This window comes from Gekko japonicus, unplaced genomic scaffold (assembly GCF_001447785.1).
Source record: "Gekko japonicus isolate JY-2015 unplaced genomic scaffold, Gekko_japonicus_V1.1 scaffold2268, whole genome shotgun sequence".
Taxonomy (NCBI): Eukaryota; Metazoa; Chordata; class Lepidosauria; order Squamata; family Gekkonidae; genus Gekko; species Gekko japonicus.
This window is the reverse complement of record NW_015174338.1, coordinates 211,173-237,262: the sequence shown is the minus strand read 5'-3', so window position 1 is coordinate 237,262 and position 26,090 is coordinate 211,173. Positions and strand designations below refer to the sequence as shown.

General features: G+C 46.0%; 1 protein-coding gene across 1 annotated transcript; it reads left to right on the top strand.

Moving 5' to 3' along the window:
* Positions 1–8,417: 8,417 nt before the first annotated feature.
* On the top strand, positions 8,418–22,581 carry ITM2A (integral membrane protein 2A). Its single transcript, XM_015424280.1, has 6 exons — positions 8,418–8,725; positions 16,395–16,526; positions 17,320–17,508; positions 19,152–19,262; positions 21,077–21,227; positions 21,755–22,581. Exons 1-6 carry the CDS (start codon positions 8,642–8,644, stop codon positions 21,841–21,843), a joined length of 756 nt encoding a protein of 251 aa, XP_015279766.1. The 5' UTR covers positions 8,418–8,641; the 3' UTR covers positions 21,844–22,581.
* Positions 22,582–26,090: the final 3,509 nt, after the last annotated feature.

Genomic DNA, 26,090 nt, shown 5'->3' with positions numbered 1-26,090 from the left:
AATTGATTTTTAAATTTCAAAGGGTTTTTTTTAAAAAAAATAGGGCTTCTCAAGATAAGCTTAATAACATGCTAAGGCAATAATGCGAAGGACCCACTTGCTAAATTCAATGTTTTACACCGGGGTTTTCCCCCCAAAACCTCCTCAGTACCGAAACATCCTGGACACGGATTTTTAGGAGAACATTTTATGGAACAACCTCTCCAGGGAGGTCCACCGAGCACCCTCATTGTCAATCTTCAGGAGGCAGTTGAAGACAGTTTTATTTAGGACTGCCTTTTTGATTTAGCTTTTATTATTGGCAGCCCTAACTGGAGTTTTTAAACTGTCTTTTTGTGGCTTTTATAATTGTTGTTTTTATTGTGCTTTCATTACATTTTATTTATATTGTAAACCACCTCGAGTTCTGCAAAGGAGAAAGGCAGAAAACAAATGTTTAAAATTAATAAATATTCAGTTTATTTATTTATTTATTTATTTATTTACTAGAAATAATGCCCGTTGCGGAAATAAATACAACGAGATCTAGAAAGAGGCTCTGGGAGAGTGCTCTGGCTTTGGGCAAACAGTGTCAGTTTCCTGTGGCGACCTCAGCAGGGTTTAATGACAGAGTCCACTGTTTTCTCCAGAGGGACTGATCTCTGCTACCTGAAGAGCATTTGTATGTTTGAGTTATCTGTAGCCCTCACCTGGAGAGTGGTAACCATTGTTACCCATTCTCCTCTCCCCTATGAGTTATGTTATGCAACTGAAAATTCCAACTGCCGGGGGGGGGGGTTTGAGGTGTGGAATGGACTGAAGTCCAATCAGCTTCCATATGCAAAAGACCAGGTTGTCGCAGCAGTTGTGGTGTGGGCGGGACCCGGGCTTTGCCTTCTGATTGGTGGCGATATATGCTGAGGAGCAGTGCCATCAGCCATACACTAAGGGAGTGCATTTTAGAATTAGAACTTTGGCACCCACTATTCAATTATATATAAGGAGAGATTTGGGCAGCAAATTCAAATCAGGAGGCTTTGCTTGAGGATTTCCCTTGAAACTCCCTCCCCCGTATACAGAAATTCTTTTAAACGCTTCATAAGCAATTTCAAGAAATAGGGATTTGCATACGAGCTCCCTTCTTCCCTAGAATTGTTTTCAGCTACCTCCTATTTATAGCTGCGAAAACAGTGAAATCCTAAACAGAGTTACACCCTTGCAAGCCCATTGACTTCAATGGACTTAAATGGTTGGAACTCTGTTTAGGTCTTCCCTGAAACTGTTTCTGTTATCACATCAAGCCGGGAAAATAAATCACTGGCGTGCCCACGTTACAGCTGGAGAACGGAAGCCGAAAGAGAGCAATCGCCTCCAAGATCTTACAATGAGCCCATCCCAGTAGTGGGACTTGAACCTTCGTGGCTTCTTCGAACCAAGTCTATCTCCACTGGCTTTCACGAATGCGTCAGGACTCAAATTGCATCATGTATTTCGAAAGCCAAGACTGGTGGTTTCCAGGGCTTTTTTTTGTAGAAAAAGTCCAGCAGGAACTCATTAGCATAATAGGCCACACCCAGGAGCAGAAACTCATTAGCATATTAGGCCACACTGCTGATTGCACCACTCATTAGCATATTAGGCCATACCCCCATGTTACCAGAAGTGTGGTCATCCAGCCACACCCACCTTTTGCTTGTGATTCTGTTTACCTTGTTTGTTGTCAAAACCCAGGGCTTTTTGTTGTTGCCCGAACTCCTTTGCATGTTAGGCCACACACCCCTAATGTAGCCAATTCTAATGAGTTTCTGCTGTTGGGTGTGGCCTATTATGCTAATGAGTTCCTGCTGGGCGTGGCCAACTCGGGAGCCAGCCGGAACTCCATTCCTGTGCGTTCCTGCCCAAAAATAGCCCTGGTGGTTTCTATACAGGGACAGAGAGTTGCCAACTCTGGGTTGGGAAATTCCTGGATATTTGGGAATGGAGTGTGGAAGGGCGGGGTTTGGGGAGGGGAAGGACTTCAGTACGGTATAATGCCATAGAGTCCACCTTCCAAAGCAGCCATTTTCTCCAGAGGAAATTATCTCTGTAAACCTGGAAACCAGTTGTAATACCGGGAGATCTCCAGCCACCACATGGAGACTGGCAACCCTAGCAGCCACCTTAGGATTAGGTTAACTGGGGTTTCTTAGCAGTTGTAAAAGCTACTTTACCTTCCAGGTAAAACATTTTTTTCTGTCAATGCATTTTTATTCCATCCTAATTTCAAGGAGCTCCAGGTAGCACAAAATGCCTTATTTGCATATGCCACACCCCCTGACATCACCGGAAGTGTGTCAGAAGGCAACACCCACCCACTGGACTGTTTTGGATTGCTAGCTATTGGGGGTGGGGGGAGGAACGTGCAGATCTGTCCTCGCAGAGGAGGGAGAACTTGTACCTGAATAAAATTTGGTCTTAAAGGTGCCACTGGACTGTTTTGGACCAGGGGGCCGGGGGGAGCTCTGCAGCTTACCTGGCTGCTTCTTGCTCTGACTGAGGGCTGCTGGGAGCAGGGGGTGGGGCTTGTTGCATGTGGGCTCTTTACTGCCAGAGCTCCGCTCCTGTGCGCTCCTGCAGGAAATGACCCCTGCATCTCAGTGTTTGTGAACTGTTTTGTTTCAGCTTTCGACTAGAACGCACAATTCTTATATAATTCCAGCCTGTAGGGGACTAAAAAAACACACCACTACATTGCTTAATTTGGAAGTGTCTTAATCATCTTCTTGTTTTGTGGTTAAACAATTCTGTGTCATTTCCGTTTGCAGACTAGCGAAATTAAACGATTCTCTTTCAAACACTAACGTTATCCTCCCTGCTCCCAACTCACTTTTGGTGTCGTTTTTCAACAAAGAGAAATCCCCACTCCTCCACATGTAGCTGCTGGTGTGACCTTGGATCTGTCATAAGTTCTTTATTTATTTTTCGCATTTATATCCTGCCCATCCCACAAGGGGCTCAGGGCGGGTTACATCAGAGCTGTTCTCTCCGGGGCAGTTCTCGGGAGAGCTCTCTCAGCCCCAGCTACCTCACAGGGTGTCTGTTGTGGGGAGGGGAAGGGAAGCCCCGCCCCCTGCTTCCGGCCGCCCCGCTTCCAGCCCTCATTCAGCCAGGAGGAGGCAGGAGAAGAGGGAGGGCAAGTTGCTTCCTCCCCGCCTCTCCCCACCCCTGCCTGCCTGGGGCCAGGGAGGGCCTTGGCGGGGCTTCCTCGCACTCCCGCCGGCCTTGCAGGTCCACCGCCAGGCCCCTGATGTCAGGGGGTGTGGCATATGCTAATTAGTTATGCTAATGAGTTCCCCTAGCTCCTTTTCTACGAAACGACCCCTGCCTACCAAGGACTTGGGATTCCGCTTGTTCTGGACAGGATTGCAGTCTTGCTTAAAGGTATGACTGACAGCCAATAAAGGTAAGAGTGACAGCCAATGTCCCCCCTAATTTCCACCCCCCCTACTGAGTGGAGCAGTTCACATCCTGAGCAGAATATCACTGTGGGGCTCCAGACTGCTGCTGAGCGGGCCTTCCGGTGTTCATGAGCGGTCGCACAGCTTAGAGGGAACACTGCTTAGAGGTGCTCTTAGATCCAGGTTTACAGATGGACATCTAGGTTTCCTCTGCCTTGAATCAGCTTGGGCCGATTTGCCAGCTTCAGTCATTGCTTGAGAAGCAAGACAGGTATCCATCCACTGGAGACCTCCAGGCTAAATTAGTGTAACACACTCTCCTCGAAGTACCCTTTGAAGGAAGTCCAGAAACTTCGTTTAGTTCAAAAACAATGAAGCAAGTTCGAGGACAGGTGTCAGCTACCAGGTCTATTTCATGTATTTATTGCTTCATTTATAGTTCACTGTTCCCACAACGACTCTAGGAGATTGTCTGTTGGTGGCATTCAAGTACCTAAAGAGCTGCACTGCTCGCAATTTGTGAGCAGCCGTGATTCAAACGGCAGCTTGAGGGAATGAGATAAGCATATGGAGTAGAAGTCCATTAGTGGCTATGAACCACAAGGTATAGATAGGAACTCTCAGGCTGGGGCAAGTGATGCTCTGTATTCTTGGAGCTGGGAGGGCAACAGTGGGAGGGCTTCAAGTGTCCTGGCCCCACTGCTGGACCTCTCAATGTTCCCTCTAAGCTGTGGAGTTTTGTGAGCAAAAATTCTACTTTGTGAGCTACTGGAATTAAAGTTGTGAGCGAGTGATTTGGCTACTGCATAAATTAGTTTGCTCTGGAGCCGTCCTTCCTGAGCTAAGACAAAAAAGTGTGAGCCAGAGGCTCAAAAACCGTGAGCTAGCTCACACTAACTCAGCTTAGAGGGAACACTGCTCCTGATGGCGCCTGGTATTTTTGGCCACTGTGTGACAGAGTGTTGGACCAAATGGGCCGTTGGCCTGATCCAGCATTGGCTTCTCTTGTGTTCTTATGTTCTTCTTACCTTTAAAGCTCAAACAGTCTGGAACTGAGGGATCTAAAGGATTCTCTGCTCCTTTCAATCTGCTAAGATCTGTACCAAAGTCTTTGTTCCATATGTTCCTCGACCCCGGGACTACTTCAAGATATTTTGTTCCCAAAGCTAAGTGCACTCATTCCCCCCTGGGCCTGTCCCACTGCCAGCAGGGTCCAATCCATACCCCTATGCTGTTGCTCACTCTTCGACTGATTTCATGCTTGTGTTTGTACTTGAGGAGACCGTTCTCCAAATGCATTGGGGCTGAACGTTATTCATCAGGCGATATTATTTACCTCCATGCCATGAAAAGCTCCAGCAGCCCATTTCCACACGTTCAGGTTTATTAAAAAGAGGGGTCATTGTTCCCCAGGCCTGCTGGCAATCCTAAATCACCCTGGTCCCTCCCCCCACCACTGTTTGCTAGCTGACAGCGGTTATATATCAGATTGTTTCAGAAAAGACAGTATGTATTTTGCCGCTTCCTTTGCAAACACAAGAAGAAACAGATAAATCTTATCACAGCAGTCAATTTATCTGAAGTTTAGTAACAGAATGGGCATTTATGACCACACAGTCAAGCGGCAATTTGCTAATTGTACAGATCTCACTGTCATTGGGCAGGGTTTTTTTTCCCTTGTCTCCTCAAAAAACAAGCATAGTCTTCTTTCAACTCTACCTGCCGACTGTAGGTAACAAACATAAAGAGAATGTGAATTTGCCCAGGTTACTTTGCACTTACCTGCTACCAGTGTTCCCTCTAAGCTGAGTTAGTGTGAGCTAGCTCACAGTTTTTTAGCCTCCGGCTCACACATTTTTGTCCTAGCTCAGGAAGGATGCCTCCAGAACAAGTTAACTTATGCAGTAGCTAAACTGCTCACTCACAACTTTAATGCCAGTAGCTCACAAAGTAGATTTTTTGCTCACAAGACTTCACAGCTTAGAGGGAACATTGCCTGCTACATAGTGGCAAAATATGGTGCTTTTTGTTGTGGTGCTGTATTCTCTCTCTCTTACTGAGAACATATATGGCGGGAGCGTGAAGCAGAAAAGGAAGCCAATGGCTGTAATGTTCAGAGAAGCTGCTTTTTGAGGGACAAAAAGCCTCTGCCAAACAACCGGCTGCCACAAAGATCTTAAAGGCAAAGTGCAGCAAATTCATTTGCCTTCAGAGGCTTTGAACAGGTTAAAAACTGGTCTATGACCTGTTCTCTCCTTTATATGGAGAAAATCTCATCTGGCAACTCGCCAGAATGGGAGAAAAACTGGTCATGCCAGTGGGAAACAGGCCAACCAATAACACCAGGAGCAACAGAGGCAGCTGACAGAGCATTCCTGAGGAGTCATCCTGCCAGTTTTTATTTACCCACACCCCCAGTGCCTTCTGAGAGCGATGGTTCCAGGAATACCTGATTTGCAATCCATTCCAAATAATAACAATTATAATAAAAGCCAAGAACTTGGCTAGATCTCAGATTGCAGAACACCATCTACCAGTCAAGTATCTGACTGGGACAATTCTTCATAACGATACAGTGCAGCTAGCTATGTAGTAGGACATCTCTAGTCCAAACCTTGCCTTGAACGGGAATTCAACTAAGGCTGCGGTCACACGGAGCATTAACCATGCTACAGAGACGGAAGATAGGCGGATTTTCCCGGCGCGATCAAACCGCAACATCTGGGAAGCATAGAGCTCCCATGGCGAACCCGAGGCTTCCCGCAGAAGATGCACTGTAAAAAACTAGTACCTCCGAGGTACTAGTTTCTGGAAACCGCGGGGCAAGGGCGGGCGTCTGATCATGTTTCCGGTGGTAGCTTGTGGCATCCGGCGCCTGCCCATGTCCCGTCGCAAAAAGTTTTTTTTTCTTTTAAATCTCCACGGGATGCGCACAAGCACCCAACGGCACATGCACACACTTTGGTTAAAAAAAACCCCACAACCCCAGCCGCGCTGCTTCTTTGCCGCGCCGTAGGATTGACGTATGATCAGCACCTCCCCCCGAACCACGGGACGTCGGCGGGACGTTTGATCCGGTGGCCGCGCGGTAGTTCGCTTCGGGGCAAACAGCCATGCCTCCCCCCCGCGATATCCGGCCCGTGTGACCGGGGCCTAAGTAGCCCTTGGCTACCATTTTAGGTGACCGTTAGTCCCTCTCTGCAATGAGGACAACAGTAGCCTATCTCACCTGGCTGTCTGTAAGGATTATCAGGTAATGGACATGAAATGGTGTGAACACTATAATTTATGTACATTAAACAGTGAGTGGTGGGAAGTGCCCTCAAGTCACAGCCGACCTATGGCGACCCCCTAGGATTTTCAAGACAAGAGGTATTTTGAGGTGGGTTGCCATTGCCTCAAGGCTGGATTAAGTATTTGAAAAAGTGTGCCTTGCACACGAAAGCTCACACCTTGATTAAACCTTTGTTGGTCTTAAAGGTGCCACTGGACTCTAGCTTTGTTCCAGGGCTGATCCAGCTTAGCTTCCAAGATCTGATGAGATCCACCTAGCCTGGGCCATCCAAGTTAAGGAGAGATATTAAGATCATAAGAACATAATATAAGAGACGCCAATGTTGGATCAGGCCAATGGCCCATCTAGTCCAACACTATGGGTGCGTCCAGACGCGGCATTTGTAACGGAATAGGTGACGATTCCAACCGGTGTACTTACCGGCGTTCACATGGTGAACATCTGCCTCCCGTCCCTAACCGTTACAAAGCCGTTTACACCGTTGTACTCTGCCACTAGATCCCAAGTGGTGGTAAACAGAGTGCAACGGTGGCTTCCGATACAAACCGGCATCTGATCGCTCTCCACCGGTGCCTAGCCACTTCCGTCGGAAGCCTGAGGCTTCCGGCTTTCCCCCGCCATTTTTTTTTTAAACTCTAAGCGATATGCGCTCGGGCGAAGCTTCGCCCCGAGCGTTTGTGAAGGGAAAAAAAAGCCCTTACTTTACCTTCCCGGAGGAGTCCGAGGCCAGGTTGGGCTTTAAACTTTAAAGGTAAGTGCTTACCTTTAAAGTTTAAATGTAAGGGGGGGGGGTTGAGCATGCGCAAAAATCGCCATTCTCTGAATGGCTGCCTGTGCGCATGCTCAAACAGTCCTTTAAAAAAAAAAAACGCCGACGCCGGAGGGCTCCGCAGACAGGAGGGTGAGTCTGATCGTGTTTCTGCCGGCATAAACTGCACCGGTTCCAACCGGTTCCAACTGGAACAGAGTTCCAGCTGGCTTCAGAGTTGGCCACGCCCACCACAGCCAAAACCTCTGGGTATGCATGGCTACAGAGGGAAGGCCTGGAGAGCGACCCCTGCGCAACTCTGAGGGGGCAGTGGAAGGATTGGGGAGGTATTTAAATGCTTCCCCATGCCTTCCCCAGTGTGTCCAGGGCCCGCTTGCCCAGGCTCCCCGCAGCTGCAGGGCACCTGAGGAAGCCAAGGGAACGCCGTTTAAACTGCCTTCTCTTCCCTTCAAGGGGGGCCTTGCCCAGGCTCCCGGCAGCCACAGGGCAACCAGGCAAACCAAGGGAAGGCATGGGGTGTGACCTATTATGCTAATGAGTTTCTGCTGTTGGGTGTGGCCTATTATGCTAATGAGTTCCTGCTGGGCTTTTTCTACAAATAAAGCCCTGCCTATATTAATAATAGTATAATTAGTGACCCATTCATAAGGGCGGGGGTCTGCAGTCACCGCCTCTCAAGAGTCTTCATCAGATTTGCTAAGAACACTGTCCCTCTTCTCCCAGCACTCCTTCCGCACCCCCTAAAGAAACCTTTAGAGCTCGCGCGTGCGCACTAGGGCTCCTCTCAGGCCTTTTCCGTTTAACCCAGCCTGGCGGTCGGAGAGCGCACGCGCGCCGCCCCCCCCGGCCTCCGCCGCAGCCCGGCAAGAGCCGAAGCCCGTCTTCGGAGCCGAAAGCCGGCGAGCCTTCTCCGGCGCGTGCGCGCTGGAGAGTTCCGATCGCCCCTCCTCCCTCACCGCGGCGGGCGGTGGCTGTTCCGTGGGCTGACGCTCCTCCCTCGCGGCTTCCCCGGCTAGGCCCCGCCCACTCCGCGAGCTCAACCACCGAGGGAGAGGCGGCTGCGCAGCGACCGGACCGGCGGCAGCGACATCAGGAGCAGCAGCAGCAGCGGGAGGCGACAGCGAGGCTCGCAGAAGCGGAGGAGGCCCGAGCGCCGCCGCCATGGTGAAGATCGCGTTCCAGTCGCCCTTCGCCCACAAGGACGAGCCCAAGAAGGAGGCGGCGGAGGCCCTGGTGGCCGACAAGGTGCGGCGGGGGGTTTTTGGGGGGTGAGGGGCCTCCTGCGCCGCCATTTTGTGCACACCGGGCGGCGAAGAGGGGGAGAGAAAGAGAGAGAGAGAGGCCGACCTCCCCGCCCCCCGGCCCCTCACACGCAGTTCAAAATGGCGGCGGAAATATAAACACGCGCCTCCCCTCGCCCCCCAAAAGGGGCAAACGGGAGTTGTCGTTGGGGGTAAACCGGAGCGGAAAGTCGCTCGGGTGGTTCCCAGCAAGGCCCGCTCTTGAGGGGAAGGGGGAGACCGCGGAAGGGCCGCGCAGCAGGGCCGCTTTCGCTTCCTCCTCGTCGCCAGGCAGGTTTCGCCTCCCAGGGGAGGGGCGCTCGGTTTCGCTTGCAAACTCTGCGGCGTGGGAATGGAGGAGGGTTGGGGCTTCTGCCCGGGACTCCTCCCGCAGGCTGGCTTCGCGGAAGGGACGGGACGTTAATAGTAGATGCGACTGCGCTTGCTGTGATACACATATCCTAACCGATGCACGTTTCAGTCCCCTTCAGCGACCGTTTGTCGAGCGGGTTTTGCTGTTTCACGCACGCACGGTGGGCGCTTTCAGACACAGGGAGTAAGGCATTTTCAGTGCACTTTGCAGGTGGATTTTATTGTGCGGAGTGCCGGGTTCCACTTACAAATTCTCGATGAAGTGGATCGGGACGGCTTTATTTAGCATGGGTGGAAGCGCCCACCGTTGCAAAGTGCGTTGGAAGTGGATCGAAAGTTTATGATGTAGTGTGTGAAAGCGCCCATTATGTCTTTCGTAGCGAGCTTGTAAAATTCACACGTCAAAGAGTCGGGAGGAGACATTTGTCTTGGTGTCTGCGGGCGGGCACTCCAGCTGTAGCTGGGATTAAGAGAGTTGAAAGACAGCCACTGGACTGTCCACCTATCCATATCAAACATATGAGGATGGACTTTGCAGTCTGGCGCAACCCAGGGGTGCCTGGCTGCAGCTAGGAACTGGGTGGTGTCACTGTAGATGTAACCAGTGTTCCCTCTAAGCTGAGTTAGTGTGAGCTAGCTCACAGTTTTTTAGCCTCTGGCGCACACATTTTTGTCTCAGCTCAGGAAGGATGGCTCCAGAGCAAACTAACTGATGCAGTAGCCAAATTGCTCGCTCACAACTTTAATGCCAGTAGCTCACACAGTAGAATTTTTGCTCACAAGGCTCTGCAGCTTACAGGGAACATTGCATGTAACTTGATCGGGACAAAAGGGTTGCAACAGTTGCATTTTGTAACAGGCTTTGTTCCCTTTCCTCCCCTGGCCCCCATGCCAAGGAGAGGGTGCATTTCTGGATGATGCAGAATGCCCATGTTGAAGGAGAGTTTGGAGGGTATTTATTTATTTATTTATTTTATTCTATTTATATCCTGCCCTCCCCACACGCGGGGTATGTGAATTGCTCAGGTTTAGTGGAGGAATTAGGTAAAGGTAAAGGTTTCCCTTGCTCGAAAGCCAGTCTAGGGATGTGGTGCTCATCTCTGTTTCCAAGCCAAAGAGCCTGTCCAAAGATGTTTCCGTGGTCATGTGGCCAGCATGACTAGACGCCAAGGCACACAGAACACTGTTACCTTCCCACCGAAGCAGTACCTATTTACTTCCAATTTCTTGCTTTCGAACTGCTACATTGGCAAGAGCTGGGGCCAGAGATGGGGTCTGTCATGCGGCTCTCGGGTCTCTAACTGCTGAACTACCGACCTACCGGTCTGTAGTCCAATGTCTTAACCACTTGAGCCACCACAGCTCCTAGTGGGAAAATTAGAAAAGGGTAAAAGTTTAGCCTGTTCTAGCCCTTCCCTTTTTACTTCCCTAATAGTGGTGTCTGTTTAAAGCTGTTTCAGGGCTTTATCTTCCTTGGAACTTCTGCCCCTAGGTTGCTGACGGTGCTACATGTTTGGGTGTGGGGAGGTGGGAGGGGCGGTTGTCCAAAAAGCTCTGTGACTCATTCCCACTTCACAGAAAGTGAAAGCTGTTGCCAGAGCGTACATATTCGTGCACTGTTGCATATGCAAGTGTTGTGTGAATCCATTTCACTGCATAGTGGGAGCTGCAGGCGGTTGTGGTTCCTTGCTGAATGAATGACATCTGGCTGTTTCACATGTGATGGAATGTGTAACATGGCCCTGAATATCTCAAGGGCTGCTTTGTGCATTAACATATTTGGGTCTGTACACCATCATGTTAGAAACAGCTGCATCTTTCTTCTGTGTGGGTACATGCTGTTGAAAGCTGTGGCTGGGTGTGATTGCCCTGTGGTGTGTTCAAGACACCCTTGTCTCCCAGTTGTCACAATAAATGGGGATATTGCTCCTATTAGCTTAAACCTTTTGTTAGTTTTCATTTGTGCATGTGTCTGTAGTTGGTGCTTCAGGTGGTGGTTGCCAGCTCAACTGTATATTTAGGGGTCCTACACTCTTAATCTTGTAAATCCAAACATGCATGATCTGAAATCACAATTAAAATACAGACACGCTTTGTATCACATTATCTGTTATATGTGTGGCTTAATGTGAAGATTTTTTTTTTTGAAAGATGCAAGACCAAGCTTAGAAATACAGGGAAAAACTCACCCTAGCTTCCCCTACCCCCTTCATATTTAGAGTTTTGGTTAATGTGCAAACTACTTGGTTTATTAAGGTAAAAATTAAAAGGATAAGGCTGGTGTTCTTGGGTGATTTTTAGAAAATAATAAATGGAGTTAATAGTGCCTCTTCAATCTACATGTAGGTGTGTGTGAATGGACATAAAGCTCCCAAGGGGTTATGGGGTTACCTATGATCCTAAAACATTTGCATGGAAACAAGCCCTAAGCCACACACCCATGGCTCATTTTTTGGCAAGAGGCTTCCCTTAGCAAAGTGGAAAGATAAAATCAGGTGCCACCTCGTATAACAGGAGCTTCATACGAGATAATCTTGTCTCATTTCCAGTTTGGCAGCTGGAGAAGGGGTAGAGTAATACATATGGCTAAGATCAAGTGTAGTATCAGATGGGAAGGGTTGCTGTGTTTTGCTACAGAGGTGTTCTCTCTAAACCCATGTTCATTTCAGGCCTGATGCGTTGAACTGAAATGTGCATGAACTCTTCCTTCAGCTTTCTATAAACCTTTTGCAGCAAGTGCAAGATCCGCTCTCCCCCACTCACCCCAAGTGTTTCACAATTCATTCTCTTGGGATCCTGAAAGTGAAAGCATTGTTAAGAGTATGGTGGGGTTTTTTTTTTAACAAAGCAGCTGTTGTGAATAGCCCTTCTCTCTGAATGTGGGTATATAGATTCGTAATAGACAATCTGTTGTATATATGCACGCTCCCAGGTCTGACCCTGACACCTCTAAGTAAAGGGTTTGAGAGAGAGCTTTGCTTGTTGGCATCTGTTGCCAGTTGGACCCAAGTGTCATGCAATGGTGGCAGACCTGTGCCCTCAAAGTATGTTCCAATCTCATATAAAGGAGGACTGAATGCTGTATCCTTCCCCTGCAGTGTAACACACACACCCCGTCCCCAAGTCAGGCTCTGAAAATAAGCTTGTGGGTGGCAGAGAAGGCCTGGGTGAAGGGCCCGGGGAGGTTCAGCATTTGCCAGCTGTGCTGATGCTTTAATTGTACAGCATCAGGCTTAAAAATTTATTTGATTCTTAGCTTTAGATGTGATTGGGTAACCCAGTGCTTGGAGATGGCAGGTCTGTCCAGAGTTGTAGCCTCAAAATAGAATAGGCTCTGCACTGCTGGTCTGAGTCAGTGTAAGGCAGCTGGATCTGTTCAGACACGCACTTGTTAATGCTCTAATGAAATGCTGTTGGCAATTGCTTGAAAATACAAATAGCTGCTTGGGGTCATGATTGCCAGTTAATTTATGGGCTCAGTCAATAGCATGCAGTATGTAGACTCTTGGATGGATTACAAATCAAAAAGCAGTATCTGTTTGGCTGAGTACTGACTTGACTGCTTTCAGAAATAATGCTGAAGTACAAAGTGCTAATGCACACAATTTCTATCAGCTGCAGACTTGTAAGCTAATATGTAGAGGTGCAGTTCAACATTTAGGCTCTTGTGCAATGTTAGCTAGTCCAAAGGATGGGGGCCAAACTAGATGGATCTCCCAAGTATTTTTATTGACATGTAGAAGCCGGGGGGGGAGGCTTTTCCCCTGTGTCATGTTCCCATCCTTAATCTTCTGGAGCTTCCTTTTGCCCTGCTGAGGGAAACATACATAGCATTTTGGGGGGTTATTGAGGATAGGAAAGTAGCGGAGGGGGGCAGATGTGGCTGCTGTTAAGCAGTTTTAAATATTCAGTGGATTAATTTATAGGTCTCCTAGTGCCCCCCCCCCCATCTAGCTTGACCAAATTTAATGCAAACCAGGGAGAGAGACCACGGGAAGGAAGTGGAAAAGGAAACAAACAACCGTGATATATTATGCCACAAAAGGCTCCAAAGACTAGAATTTTCTTTTTCCAATATTCAGTTTACTGGATGCAATTCAAACGCCATCAACACCAACGGATCATGCATATCACCTCGTTTCGTGTACAACTTTGTCAAAGTGAATAGCGTTGAAATACAAGATTAATCCATTTAACAAACTCACTGGTAGTATTTCATAGTGACATTCTTCAAAATCCACCATCAGTGGATTTCACTATGAAATACTACCAGTGAGTTTGTTAAATGGATTAATCTTGTATTTCAACGCTATTCACTTTGACAAAGTTGTACACGAAACGAGGTGATATGCATGATCCGTTGGTGTTGATGGCGTTTGAATTGCATCCAGTAAACTGAATATTGGAAAAAGAAAATTCTAGTCTTTGGAGACTTTTGTGGCATAATATATCACGGTTGTTTGTTTCCTTGACCAAGTTCAATGGCTGCTTGGATTTTTCTCTTCTAACCTGAGGATGGGGTAAAAGCATCCTGAAAGTACAATAAGTATCTGTTAAGAGGATAACCTGGGCATACCAAACTCAAAACTCTGAAATATCTTCAAAGAATAATTGTCTGGTGTGATTTACCAGTTTTGTCTCTTTAAATGCCACCCAGTGCAGAAAGGATAGGGTGCAAATAAAGACTGTCTCAGACACTGGCATTTTTTTTTTTTTGAAGTACTGTGTGGAATTGATATAACCACAAGCACATGCTGTGTGGAACTGATAGAACCACAAACATACACCATGCAGGAAATCAAAACTGTTGTGTAATCAACTTTGTATTTTCCTCTGAGACAGTGCATGAAAGAACAGAATTGTGCATAAGGCAGTCTTCAGTTTGAGTGGACAAGACAAGTAAAATTTTTCTGTGAGCATAGTGTTTTACTGAGTTCAGTGTTGGCCATAATAGTGGATGGATGAATTGAAAATTGTTATTAGAAATATTTTTATTTAGCCACTTTCCACAAAGGCTCAAGGTGGCTTACAGTCAACACACCTTCAAAGCCTATAATAAGAATTAAACCAAGAATGTACAGAATTAACTTGCCAATTAAAACAACACTCCCCCAAAACAATCCAGCAGTCAGCATCTGTGCCAAGTCCAGGTTGCTCCAGCGTGGGTCAATGTAGGTAGTTCAGGTGAGTCCAGCCAGCAAGATATACTTGAAAGAGCTGCACCTACCTACGGTGGGTCCAAGAACAGCCTAATCCCTTCATGTGGTCTACCAAAGACAGATTTAGGCCAGCTAAGGTAGGCAGCGTTTCCCCCACCCCCTCCACCAAGCCTCAACCCCAGTCAGCCCTTGCTTGTCTTGTCTGGATTCAGTTGCTTGTTCTTGATCACAGAATTCAGGCACTAGTTGTTTAGCATGCTAGAAATTCTAGTGGCTGCAAACACTTCTGAATTCTGCCAGAACTGCTGCATATATTTTTTGGCGCTTGGGCTGCTGCTTAGCTTTTTGGCGCCTGCTCTGTCCTTGCTTTAGAAAGCTTCAGAGATCAGGTTACTTTCTGTATGACTTCTGTCATCTAGGCTGGCTGTGTACAGTTACACCAGCTAGCTAAATGCAGGGAATGGTTTTAGATTTCTAGATGTTAGTGTTGCATTTGCCTGGACAGACCAACAAAAGAAACTTTCTTGCGTTTTATATACCAGTCCTTGCCCTCAAAGTGGTATTGGCACAGTACATGTGTTTTGAAAATGCCTGAATCCAGCCTGACTATTTACTAAATATGTACTTTTCTTTTGACTGCTAGGATCTTCTTTTGTGCTTGGACTTCTGCCAACAATAATGTTTACCGGCATGTATAGTTGCTTGAACAGCATTTTTTAGGTTCTAGAGATCTCTGGATGCCCATATAAGCCATGTTTGTTCAGATTCTGTTGCTGAAACATTTCACTTTCTACAGTTTTAGTTCTCAAGGTCATGCTGTTCTTCTATTCTTGGATTGAGGAGGCAGGGAGAAAGGCATTTTTAGCAGTTTTATTGTACCTGACATTCACAAGTCAGGGTGGATGAAATCCAGCTTTTAAAAAACTGGTTTAATGTGACAGATTATTAAGCAATGATGGTTACAATACATTTCTCAATAATTTAATTTAAAATGAAATTTAAGAAAGTCTGAATGTGTAATCTTGTAAAACTGAATTGGTGATGTTCTGTTGAACACATGGTCTGGTATGTAACACTACTTTATTTTTCATATGTAGAAGTACATGTAAAGGAGTTGTCCTTTACACAATGGGATTAGAGAATCTCACTGTGATCAAACATGTAAGGGTAGCCCATTAGGACTCAGGGACTGACCAGCTACTATTGGTGTTGAGAGTCTAATCCTTGCATCCCAGATACGTCTCACTAGGCTATTCCAAGGAGCTTGCTAGAATGATGTCGTACTCCTAGTTAACTTCAAGGACAGCAACTTCTACAGTTCTCAACTGCTGAATATGGATTGTTCTGATGAACAATAACTTTCATGTCACAGTACTAATTCTATACTAAGTTTAGGGGGCTTGGGGATGAAATGCATATTTTGGGCCTCTTAAAGCATCTGAGTTTGTGAACCCCAATGCTATGGGCTTTTCTGTCAGTTGCCCCATAATTTACATTCTGTACAGCACCTGGCACACTGACACTGACTAAAAGCTAATAGCAGTGTGCCAGCAGTTAAATAACAGCATTTGTTCATACAAGAAGGGGAAACAAGCTGCCCAAAGCACAAGGTTGAGAAAATGAAGGGAATTAAATGTGGCATGTAGCCCCATGTCTAAATATGTCAACATCAAGGTTAATAGAATGTCTACCTCATTAAATTTCTTCAGGTTTTTAAGTGACTTATCAATAAGCAAGTTATTGGATATATGGCTCCCATTAACTTATCTGAATTACAGCATTGTTACTAGGCTAGTAAAACACAGTTCTGACATTTTTAAGATGAATATTTTCCCTTGCTGTAATTCAGATAAGTTAATGGGGGTTATTTATTCCATTATGTCATTGGAAGGTTTTGAAATACATGATCAACTCCAGGCTGTTCATATTGACCCTAGGATGTCTTAGCCCTTTTTTCAAAGTCTTTCTGGAATGCATTTTGCCTGGCATTTTGTCTTTCACCTTGAAGGGCGACTCTGCCTTTTGATTCAGGGTCAGATATGATTACTTAAAGCAATGTCTCTGAGACAGCAATGAACTTGGTTTTCTTTCTCTTTCCCAAAGGATCCAGAAGTTGCTACTCACAGCCATGAAAGCTCCTCTGGAAGATGCCTGCTGACCCTGCTGGGTATTGCGTTCATCTTAGCTGGAGTGGTGGTTGGTGGAGCCTGCATCTACAAGTACTTCATGCCAAGGGTAATGGAACAACTTATTTTGGCAGGGAAAGATTGGCAAAAACAAACATAAGCAATTTAAAGCAAAACATTTCATAAAATACAAGCATGGATGTAATTGAATTGAGAGTTCATAAACAATGAACTGTATCCCAGGTCTGTGACCCTTCAAAGATATGGCAGTGAAGCATCATGAAACTTAAATGTCGAATAGCAAAGCAGATGTTCAAAACCACCTCATCTCTCCTGGTTTATTTGCATAAACAATTGTGATTGTTCGTTTTCAGTGACACGTGCTAGAAGTAGTAAGAGGGCCGGAGTGGCCCCTGAACTTACAGGGCACGTTCCTGGTGGACCACTGCCCAGGTGGGCTGCTTGCAGCCAGGAGCAAGCAGAGCCAAGTGCCTGTGTGGTGCTGGCAACTTGGCAGGTTTCATTCTGCTTCATCATGGTGCAGGAGGAAGCAGCAGGTAGGCTGAGACCCTGGCCAAATCTGAGCTGGGTAGTCTGCACTGCTGCCTTAATAAGCACACTGTTGGCCACTCTGCCAGTCTTGTTCCTGACCCAGTGTAACTTCCCAGTCTGCCCTGGTATCAAGTCTGTGCAAAATACCCTTGGAAACTCTCTCATCATTAGGCTGGAGGTGCATATGCTTGCACTGCTTCCTTTCCTTCTGTTTCCCCCTGAACTTTTAATGAGATAAATACATGTAGCACATGTCCAATTCCATAGTCCTCTCCTGAATTATGTGTGAGTTGTGTGTGCAGCAGCTTGACATCTAAGAGTGTCAGAAGCTAACAGTTGTTTCATTTTAGCATAAAGTGTACAATGCAAAACTATGCATTGAAGCAGAGAAACATCCAGATAATGCTGCAGAACCGTACTTCCTACCCATTGCCGAAGTTGCTGATATCCGGGAGGATGATAACATAGCAATCATTGATGTCCCAGTTCCAAAATTCTCTGACAGCGATCCTGCAGCTATTGTTCATGATTTCGACAGGGTGAGTTGTTTAAAAAGTACTGTGCTTTGAATGGTCTAACACTATAGGAACTTGACCGGGAGAATACCTGTTTGAGGCAGCAGTGTTCACTTTAGATCCCGCTTTAGAGTCCCATCCCTAAATCCCGTGGCTTCCCAATATCAGTGGTTCCTCTTGCACGCATATTTAAACAACTGTGTGCTGAGTCTTATAGTAGAATTGAGTTTTGAAGACGTTAAAGGAACCCTTGTGGACCGTCCACAGAGCTGTTTTCTGTCTAGAGCCAGCCTATAAGAATAACTTGAATAGCTTGGGCGCTGTTTAAAGTTGTGCACAGAAATGTCGACACATGCTAGTCTTCATAGCCGAGCAGTCCAGTATGCATGACGTTTGAAGGTTCCTGACCTGCCTTGCATAACTCTGCTTGCCAAACACCAGAGGCTCACCTGACTCAATAGAGCTGGCCTTGACAGACTTTCTTTGGCTTTATGAGCCACCCCAAAAATGTTGGAGCCAGACTTATTTTTCAGCCTTCAGGGCTTTATATTTTAATTGCCATACTTTCTAACTATTGCTGTCACCTGATCCTAAGCTCTTCAGTGGCTTGTTCTTTTATGTTAAACAAAAAGCTATAATAAAAGCATTGTAGCATATGAATAAATATGGGGTACCCTGGTTTCATTATAACAATAAGATAACCTCTAATCCGTCACCTAAATAAGCCTTCTACTTCTGAGAATCACCAGGAGGCACTTAGAGTAAATGACGACTGAAAATACCAGGAACCACAGTGAAATTTCTAGCTGCCCTGGCACCTGGAGCTGTTGAGCCCTGTTAGAGATATGTGTTTGGACATGCTTTTAAATCCAGTTTCCCTATTTAAAGAGCATCAAGAAGAAACCAGTGCCAAAGCGTTTCTTTGACTGTAATAAGATTTACTTGGAAATGTGGACTAAAGATGCATGTGCATGTGTGCAGCCCCGTAGCTGCCTTAGGAAGCAGTCTGCCAAGCATTACTGTTCAGTCTCCAGTTTGATTAGGGTTTTCTCACAGGCCTCATTGAAAAAGAATGTGGGCTGTTCAGTTTCAGATTATAAGCATACTTTAATGATGGAACTGTCAGTCAGAGTGCTGTTAAAGAATGTTTTGTTGTTGTGAATAAGCTTAGTCTCTACTGGTGTCTACCATTGCGCTGAGTGGTGTATTGTAGAGGGTTTTTTACACAGCATTCATGTAGCACTGCTATGATAGACGCTACCAAAATGGGTAACAGTAATTGATTTCTCTCCCCATTGATATCTCCCTGTATTACCATTCTCAGAGGCCACCCTGTCTTTTAAAATAATGTCTGCGCAAGAATGTCTTATCCGTACTTCTCAAAAACTGTCCCAAGTTGCCTTTATTTGCAAAATGTGTATGCTCAGAATAGATCTCAAGTTTTATCACTTTCTGTCACGCTTGTGTATTACTCTTGAAAACCTCAGTCTTCTCTGCTTGCCATATCCCCCCCCACACACACACACCGCTTCCAGCTTCATTGTTCTCTTCACATAAGTTTCACAGTTTCAGTAAGCATCTGCAAACCATTTAAATGTAGTAGGAATAAAACACGTTTTCAAAGTCTGCACTCGACTGATAGATCCCTGTATGACTTTTCCTAATAGCTTCTGACGGCCTACCTTGACCTGCAACTGGGTAACTGCTACGTGATCCCTCTGAACACCTCCATTGTGATGCCACCACGGAACCTGATAGACCTCTTCGCAAAATTAGCAGTATGTATTATTTTATCTCTCGAATTAGCCCTGGGGAAAAGAGGTTCTCTGTGGAGGTAGAATTGCTTGTTCCCCTGGCTGCAGTAGCCTGTGTGCCACGGTGAGTGCTTAAGCGGCTTTAGCTGCAGTCTGCTGTGGCCTTCCGAGCACTCGGGAATTGCTTGGTGTTGCTCAACAAATGTCTTGTAGGTTGTATTATTGATATCAAAGATACACCTGGTATCCAGAAGGACACAGGTGAACAATGTGAAGGGCACATTTCTTTGAACAGGCTAGCTTGGTAAGGTACGAAGCTTCTTGATTTGCATGGAGTTCTTCAGGGAGAAGGGAAAGTACAAAGTTAACCTAAAAGCACGTAAAAAGGCTTCAAGGACAGGTATCTCAAACATGCATATTTCAGGAGTTGGGTCCTATGAGTAAACACTTTATTTAAGACTATGAATTCTGGGGAGAAAATCAGCTCATAAAACACAAAACGTTTCAGAAAGGCACCTCCCAAATTAACTGTGTACTTCACTTGCTTAAATGCTGCATGAAAAGGTTATATGTTTTTAATGAGCACGGGAGTGAAATTGCACAAAGAAATTCCTCAGTATGGGTGTCATTTGACCTTAAAGAGATCTGAAAAGAAACCCCAGCTCATACTCTGCCACTGCAGAACCCCAGTTGTCGTTTTCATAGCTTCTGGCACAAAGGGGCTTGGAGACCTTGCTTCTGAGGAATCAGTTTTGTGAATATGGAATGTTATTTCTCCAAATTTGAAAGGTCCCTTGTGCCACTTCATTTGTTTACTTGTGATAACATACTGTGTGTAAAGGCTGTTTACATAATGGTAGTTCAGTTGAAACACCACAGTTACAGAGCAAACGAGGCTACTCTTTGTGGATTGAGCTGGATCCAGGTGTAATGGCAGGGTGCCTGGCTACTGCCTCCCTTCCCTTAGATGGTGTCAGCTGACTTCACTAAACTGAGCTGCTGTGTAGAAGCCCAGTGGCCTATTGGCTTCAGCCAGGGAAAAAAGACACAGAACATCCCCAGAAAGCTCATGGGGCAGAAGCAAGAAGGCTGTTTCATTTTGGTAACTCTGAGCCGAGTCTGCCTGTCACTGATGTCCAACAGCATGATCTATACAGGGGTGCTGCTTTTAAAATATTGTCCCCTTCTGCTACAACTTGATGGGGGGGAGGACTTAAAAATTGGCAGTGGCATGAAGTCACATCAGGGAAAACCCAGAGGTAACATCAGTCTTCTCTAGGAATTGCCAGAAACTCTCTGTTTCCACTGTTGTTACCTGCCCTGAGCCCACTTATGGGAAGGGTGGGCTATAAATGTGAATAAATAAATAAAATAGAATTTCTGGTGATGTCTAGCGGGACATAATGCCACTTCCAGTTTTTTCCCCAGAAGTGATATCAAACTGTTGCCAACAGACCCCCCCAACCCCAGTCTGCTGCTGGTTGCCAGGCCATGCTTGGTATGCATGTTTGCATTTCAAGAGTGTTGCCTTGATAAAAATCCTTCTGCTTGGATTTTTTGTTAGAGCTTTTGGCTGCGTCATGTTGTCAGGTTCTTCCGTGCAGTCATGTGTGCAGAAGGAGAGTTCTATGCAGAGGGAGATTAGTGTGAGCTGTGCTAGTTAAGCAGGAAGCTGGCATTCATTTCTCTAATAGCTGTAGCTTTCCCTCCAGTTTCTGTCTCACTTGAACAGTGATTTGTAGATGTTATGTGTTGGGCACTCAAGGCTCAGATCATTTCTGTTTTGATAAGTTAATGGTGTAAATTTTGTGTCTCCCCCCCCCCCCTGTTTTACTTAGACTGGTTCCTATCTGCCTCAAACTTATCTTATTCGTGAAGAAATGGTTGTGACGGAAGAGATTGATAATGTGTCAGATCTGGGCATTTTCATTTATCAGCTCTGTGCAGGGAAGGAAACTTTCAGACTTCAGCGCAGAGATAAGATCATGGGTGAGTACTTCAGGATGTCAAGTGGGCTTCACCCGCCAGTAGAAATCAAAAGCTAAAACTGGAATTTAGCTGTCTTTCAGGAAGTCCAGAAAAGAACATTGGGTTGGATCCAACCAGCTTTTCCGCTGGGGAAAAAGAAAGGAAGGGACCCTTAGATACCCAAAAAGACCATGGTGGAGATCAGAGAACTTGCATGAAGCCATCTATGGGGGGCGGGGGGGCTATAACTTTATAGTGTTTCAGTCAAGTTGCTTCCTTTATAAGAACTGTGAGAGATGGCACTGGAGTACAGAAACAAAGGATGTTTCTACACTTCCCTACTTCCCTGTAGAATCTTGGGAGCTGTTAGTTTTAAATTACATTCAAGATCCCAGGTACTGCTGCCTGTTCCTTACAGAACTGGGCGTCTGGGTGAGGGGGAGTAGTGTAGTGATGCATGTAGCAATATGTAGACATCTTGGAGGGGATGGGACACAAAATCTCTCTGGTTTATGTTCAGCTCAGTTGATCTTTTCCCCCCTTATCAGGTGTCCAAAAACGCTCTGCTGAAAAATGCCACTCAATCCGGCACTTTGAAAATGAGTTTGTTGTGGAAACCAAGATCTGCCAGCAGTGAAAAAGACAGGTTGGAAAGTGACAAATCTCGCATCTTCACCGAGAAGTCCAAGCTTTACATTTTAAACTTCAGAATTAAAAAAAAAGTGCAGTGATAATCAAAAGCCTTATGCTTTTTTTGTGTATTGCTTAGATTTAAGGAAAAAGAAAAAAAATAAGCACGCTCCAAAGTCACCATGTTGTTTTGTTTTGCTTTGGGCCCCTAGTGTTACTCACTTTTCCTGATACCAATCTGGAATGGAAATTTGCACAACAACAGCACTTGCCCAAGGAGCATTTGTTTCTGAGTTTTTAAAACGCAGGAAAGACCCTGTGTAAACAGTGCCCAATTCCTGCATAGGACTGTAGTCTAATCATCAGCTGACATCACAAAATGAAACTAACTTTATTAATCTGTGGTTTGCACATTTTTTAATAGCTTGGCTAATAGCTCTGCACTCCATCTCCTGGTAGGAAAAATCACACAAAGACTTCTAAGGTTTATTTGAACTTCCTGTGTGAAGCATGAAAATTTTAACCTTGGTAATTATCAGCAGCTAACTTGGCTTCTTTCATTTTGTGCAATTACTGTATTGAACTTGTATGTATATTTGGAAACTTTCCTGAACTTACCTTACAATCTCTTCTCTTTCTTCTTCTTTTTGTTTTTTGTTCTGTTTTTTGTTTTTGGTGATACTTAGTTATATCTTGGTACAGTTGCTCTTTAAAGCTTTTGTTATTTTGGTTAGTATCTTAAAACTGGTTTAACTCTTTAACTACCAGCATATGCAATTACAGCCTGATTTGGACCAATTGTCAGTGTTTCCGTAGCTGTAAATTCCCTCCCAGATCTACATATGACATTTTTTAGATCAGAACTTCTTATGAGCAAGATAAGAGTCATTAACTGCAGTCAGAGAATTGCCCTTGTTGAGGACTGCAGCACAAGATGGTAAAGGGATTGTTAGAGAGCTGCTAAGCTGAGTGTTTTATAAGGGACTTTATATTTCACACAAATCCTGCAACCCTCTAATAAATGTTTCTCTAAGACTATCGTGGTGGCCTCCCTTCTTGATGCGAACTTGGTAGTAACAGTGTCATGTTCCTAGCCTGTTGCTCCTTTACACAGAAAATATTCAAGCTATTTGTATTCTGTGGGAGTCCAGAAGAAGACCAGAATGTGGTTTTTCCAGAGTATGCTCCAATTTCTGGCTCTCGTTTAGGGGATATGCTTGAAAGTCTGCGTGGAGTGTTGGGATCTCGGAAAAGGGGGCTAGATAGGATTTCCAGCAGTTGTGGGCAGAGTGCCTATCCTCATTGCTAGGAAAACAATACGATGTTGCAGTGGGAATATTATTATTCCCCTGAAAGTTCCCTACAGTTATTACGATGACAGCTTGCTGCTTTTCAGATCCCCTGATGAAACTCACAAAACTACAAGGTAGTTGGTCTCTTGTTTTGTGGAAGCCTCCCTCCCCACCCCAGCTAAGCTTGATACATCTGTAAGGAAACAATAGCATTTGTCCACTAGATGGTGCAAGCATCCACATAAAGAAATTTAAAACTTTCTGTTTTGTTTTGGGCAATGGATAGGAACCAAGTCAAGTTTCGCAACAGGGAGAAATGGGTTCTCTCTCATTCGGGAGAGTCTCTAGAATGTCTGGTGTTGTGCTCTGCTCTGGGGTCATCTTGCCTTCCCATGCCCAGCTGTGGAGAGCCAGTGTGGTGTGGCGGTTACAGCATGGGGCTAGGAGACCCCAGTTCAAATCCCTACTCTTCCATGGAAGCTTGCTGGGTGACTTTGGGCCAGTCCCTGTCAGCCTAACCTTACCTCACAGGGTTGTTTTGAGGATAAAGCGGAGGAAAGCAGAATGGTGTAAGCTCTTTGCACCCACATTGAGCAGAAAAGCTTGAGTATAAATGAGGTCAACAAATACATATGGTAATGAACATCTACTGCTGAAAAGGAAGGAGGATGGGTGCAGCACCATCTGTTATAGTTCTGTGGACCTTTCTGAATTGTGTGCATATACTGTGGCTATGGTTACCCTCTGGACTGCATGTTTCAAGTATTAAAGAATTGCACTCTTACATGAGACAAATCCCCTATGGCAGGTAGTTGGGGCAGGGAAGCATCCTTTGCATTGGGGGATAGGGTAGGGGATTTTGTATTGGACCCCCCCCCCCATACTAAAAACCCTTGAAGCCAACTCGAGAGCTGACTAGCATAGTGTCCAGGTGCCAGAGATATGGCCTGGCAAGGCTCATCTAAGCCATGGAGCCCCTAGGTGGCTGTAAGTAAAGCCCCGTGCTTTCAGCCTCTTTCCCTCCCTAGTCTACAAAACGGGATAATACTGAATCTCCTTGCAGGCTGGCAGTAAGAATTACAACAAGGTAAGTTACTGTTGCTGATTTTGTTAATGCTCCTTTGCCGATGTAGTGTGTCCCCTTAACATTACTGCCCCTGCAGGTTTGTGGATTAGAGCTGGAAGTCACAAATACTTGCTGTACTTTTGGACCAACAGAATCAAGTGCCGCTAAAAGTTTTGCTTTCCGGAAAGTTACTCAGCATTTAGAAGGAAATACTTGACTGTTTCCGGTAATTAAGATACTCCCCCCCCCCCATTAGTCATCCAAAACAGCTGGTGTCGTTCTCCCCTCCGTTGTATCCTCCCAACCACCCTGTGAGGGAGGTTAGGCGGAGAGTGTTTGGCTGGCCCGAGGCCACCGAGCAAGCTGGCAGTTTGAACCTGGGTCTCCCAGATCTTGGTTAAATGCTCTGAATATTAGACCACACTGGAAGTTCCTAAGCAGCTTGCAGGGGTGTGGCTTCCTTCTCTAATCCATGGAGAAAGGAGGCCAGGTGAGTTGCTTCAAGATAGGATTGCGGCCAGGCAAGCCGGATCTCATCAGGGCCGGGACCAATGTTCCCTCTAAGGTGTGGAGTCTTGTGAGCAAAAATTCTGCTTTGTGGGCAACTGGCATTAAAGTTGTGAGCGAGCAAAGTTGGCTGCTGCAGAAAGTAGTCGGCTCTGGAGCCATCCTTCCTGAGCTAAGGCAAAAATGTGTGAGCTGGAGGCTAAAAAACTGAGCTAGCTCACACTAACTCAGCTTAGAGGGAACACTGACCGGGACACAGGTGGGCATATCAAGCCGCCTCTCTGAAAACGTCCAAGCCCCAGTAGAGGTCACCAGAAGTCACCATGACTTCCTGACACACACGCACATTAAAAAAAATTTGAAAGGATTGCGGACAAGGTCTTAACATGCAAAACAAGCTTGCGTGGTTGAGGTAGGGTTGGGAGCAAAAAAGAGTAGTCTCCATACCAGCTGTTTTCCATGAGTTAGCTGTCCAGATCAGAATCTGGGAAAGCTGGGTTCAAATCCCCACTGGGCCACCTTGAGCCAGTTGCCCACAGCCTAGCCCTACCTCACAGGGTTGTTGTGAAGATAAAATGGAGGGAGAACCCTTTCCACTGCCCTGAGCTGCTTGCCGGAAGACCGGGGGGAAACACATGCAAGGGAGATGCTAACTGAAGCTGTTGCACTAGAAGCTGCAGAGCTGTGTGGGAGGGTGAACTGTGCTTTGGGGGAGGTGTGTGGGGAACCAGTAGCTGTGCAAAGCGAAGTATGATCTGATGTGGTTTGTGCAAGGGGAAAACCCCAGTGCAGAAGGCAGGTGGGCTATGCTGTGGGCTTTAGGATCCTCGCCAGCAGCTTGCTCCAAAACAGACTAGTTTTTTCCTATTCTCTCCAGCAGCAAGTCAAGTTGGGTAATATTTTTTCCTAACCAAGTATTTGTCAGAACTACTTCTCAAATAACCTCATGATGCATGCTAGTTTATAAATATCTGTGGGCTACTAACTTTTTCCTTTATCTGGCTTACACTTAAGTATAGCTTTGAACCAGGCCATGTTCTTTAGCCAGGGCAGTGCAGAGTGCTTTCAGACAGCTTGCTAAGTCATGGTATGGAGAGCTACTTTTCCATATCCTCATGGGTCAGGTTTTGTAAAAGTGATCAAGGGTAGGGAGGAGACTGGCCTTCGATATTTTGAGTCGTTTCGTAAGGACTGGTGTAGTACGGAGGCCAAGACAGGCTGAATCTCACCTGCACAGTGAACTCACTGTCACTCCCAGCCCCCTATCCCCATATGGGACAGTGATGCTCTGTATTCTTGGTGCTTTGGGGGCAACAGTGGGAAGGCATAAGAACATAAGAGATGCCAATGTTGGATCAGGCCAAAGGCCCATCCAGTCCAACACTCTGT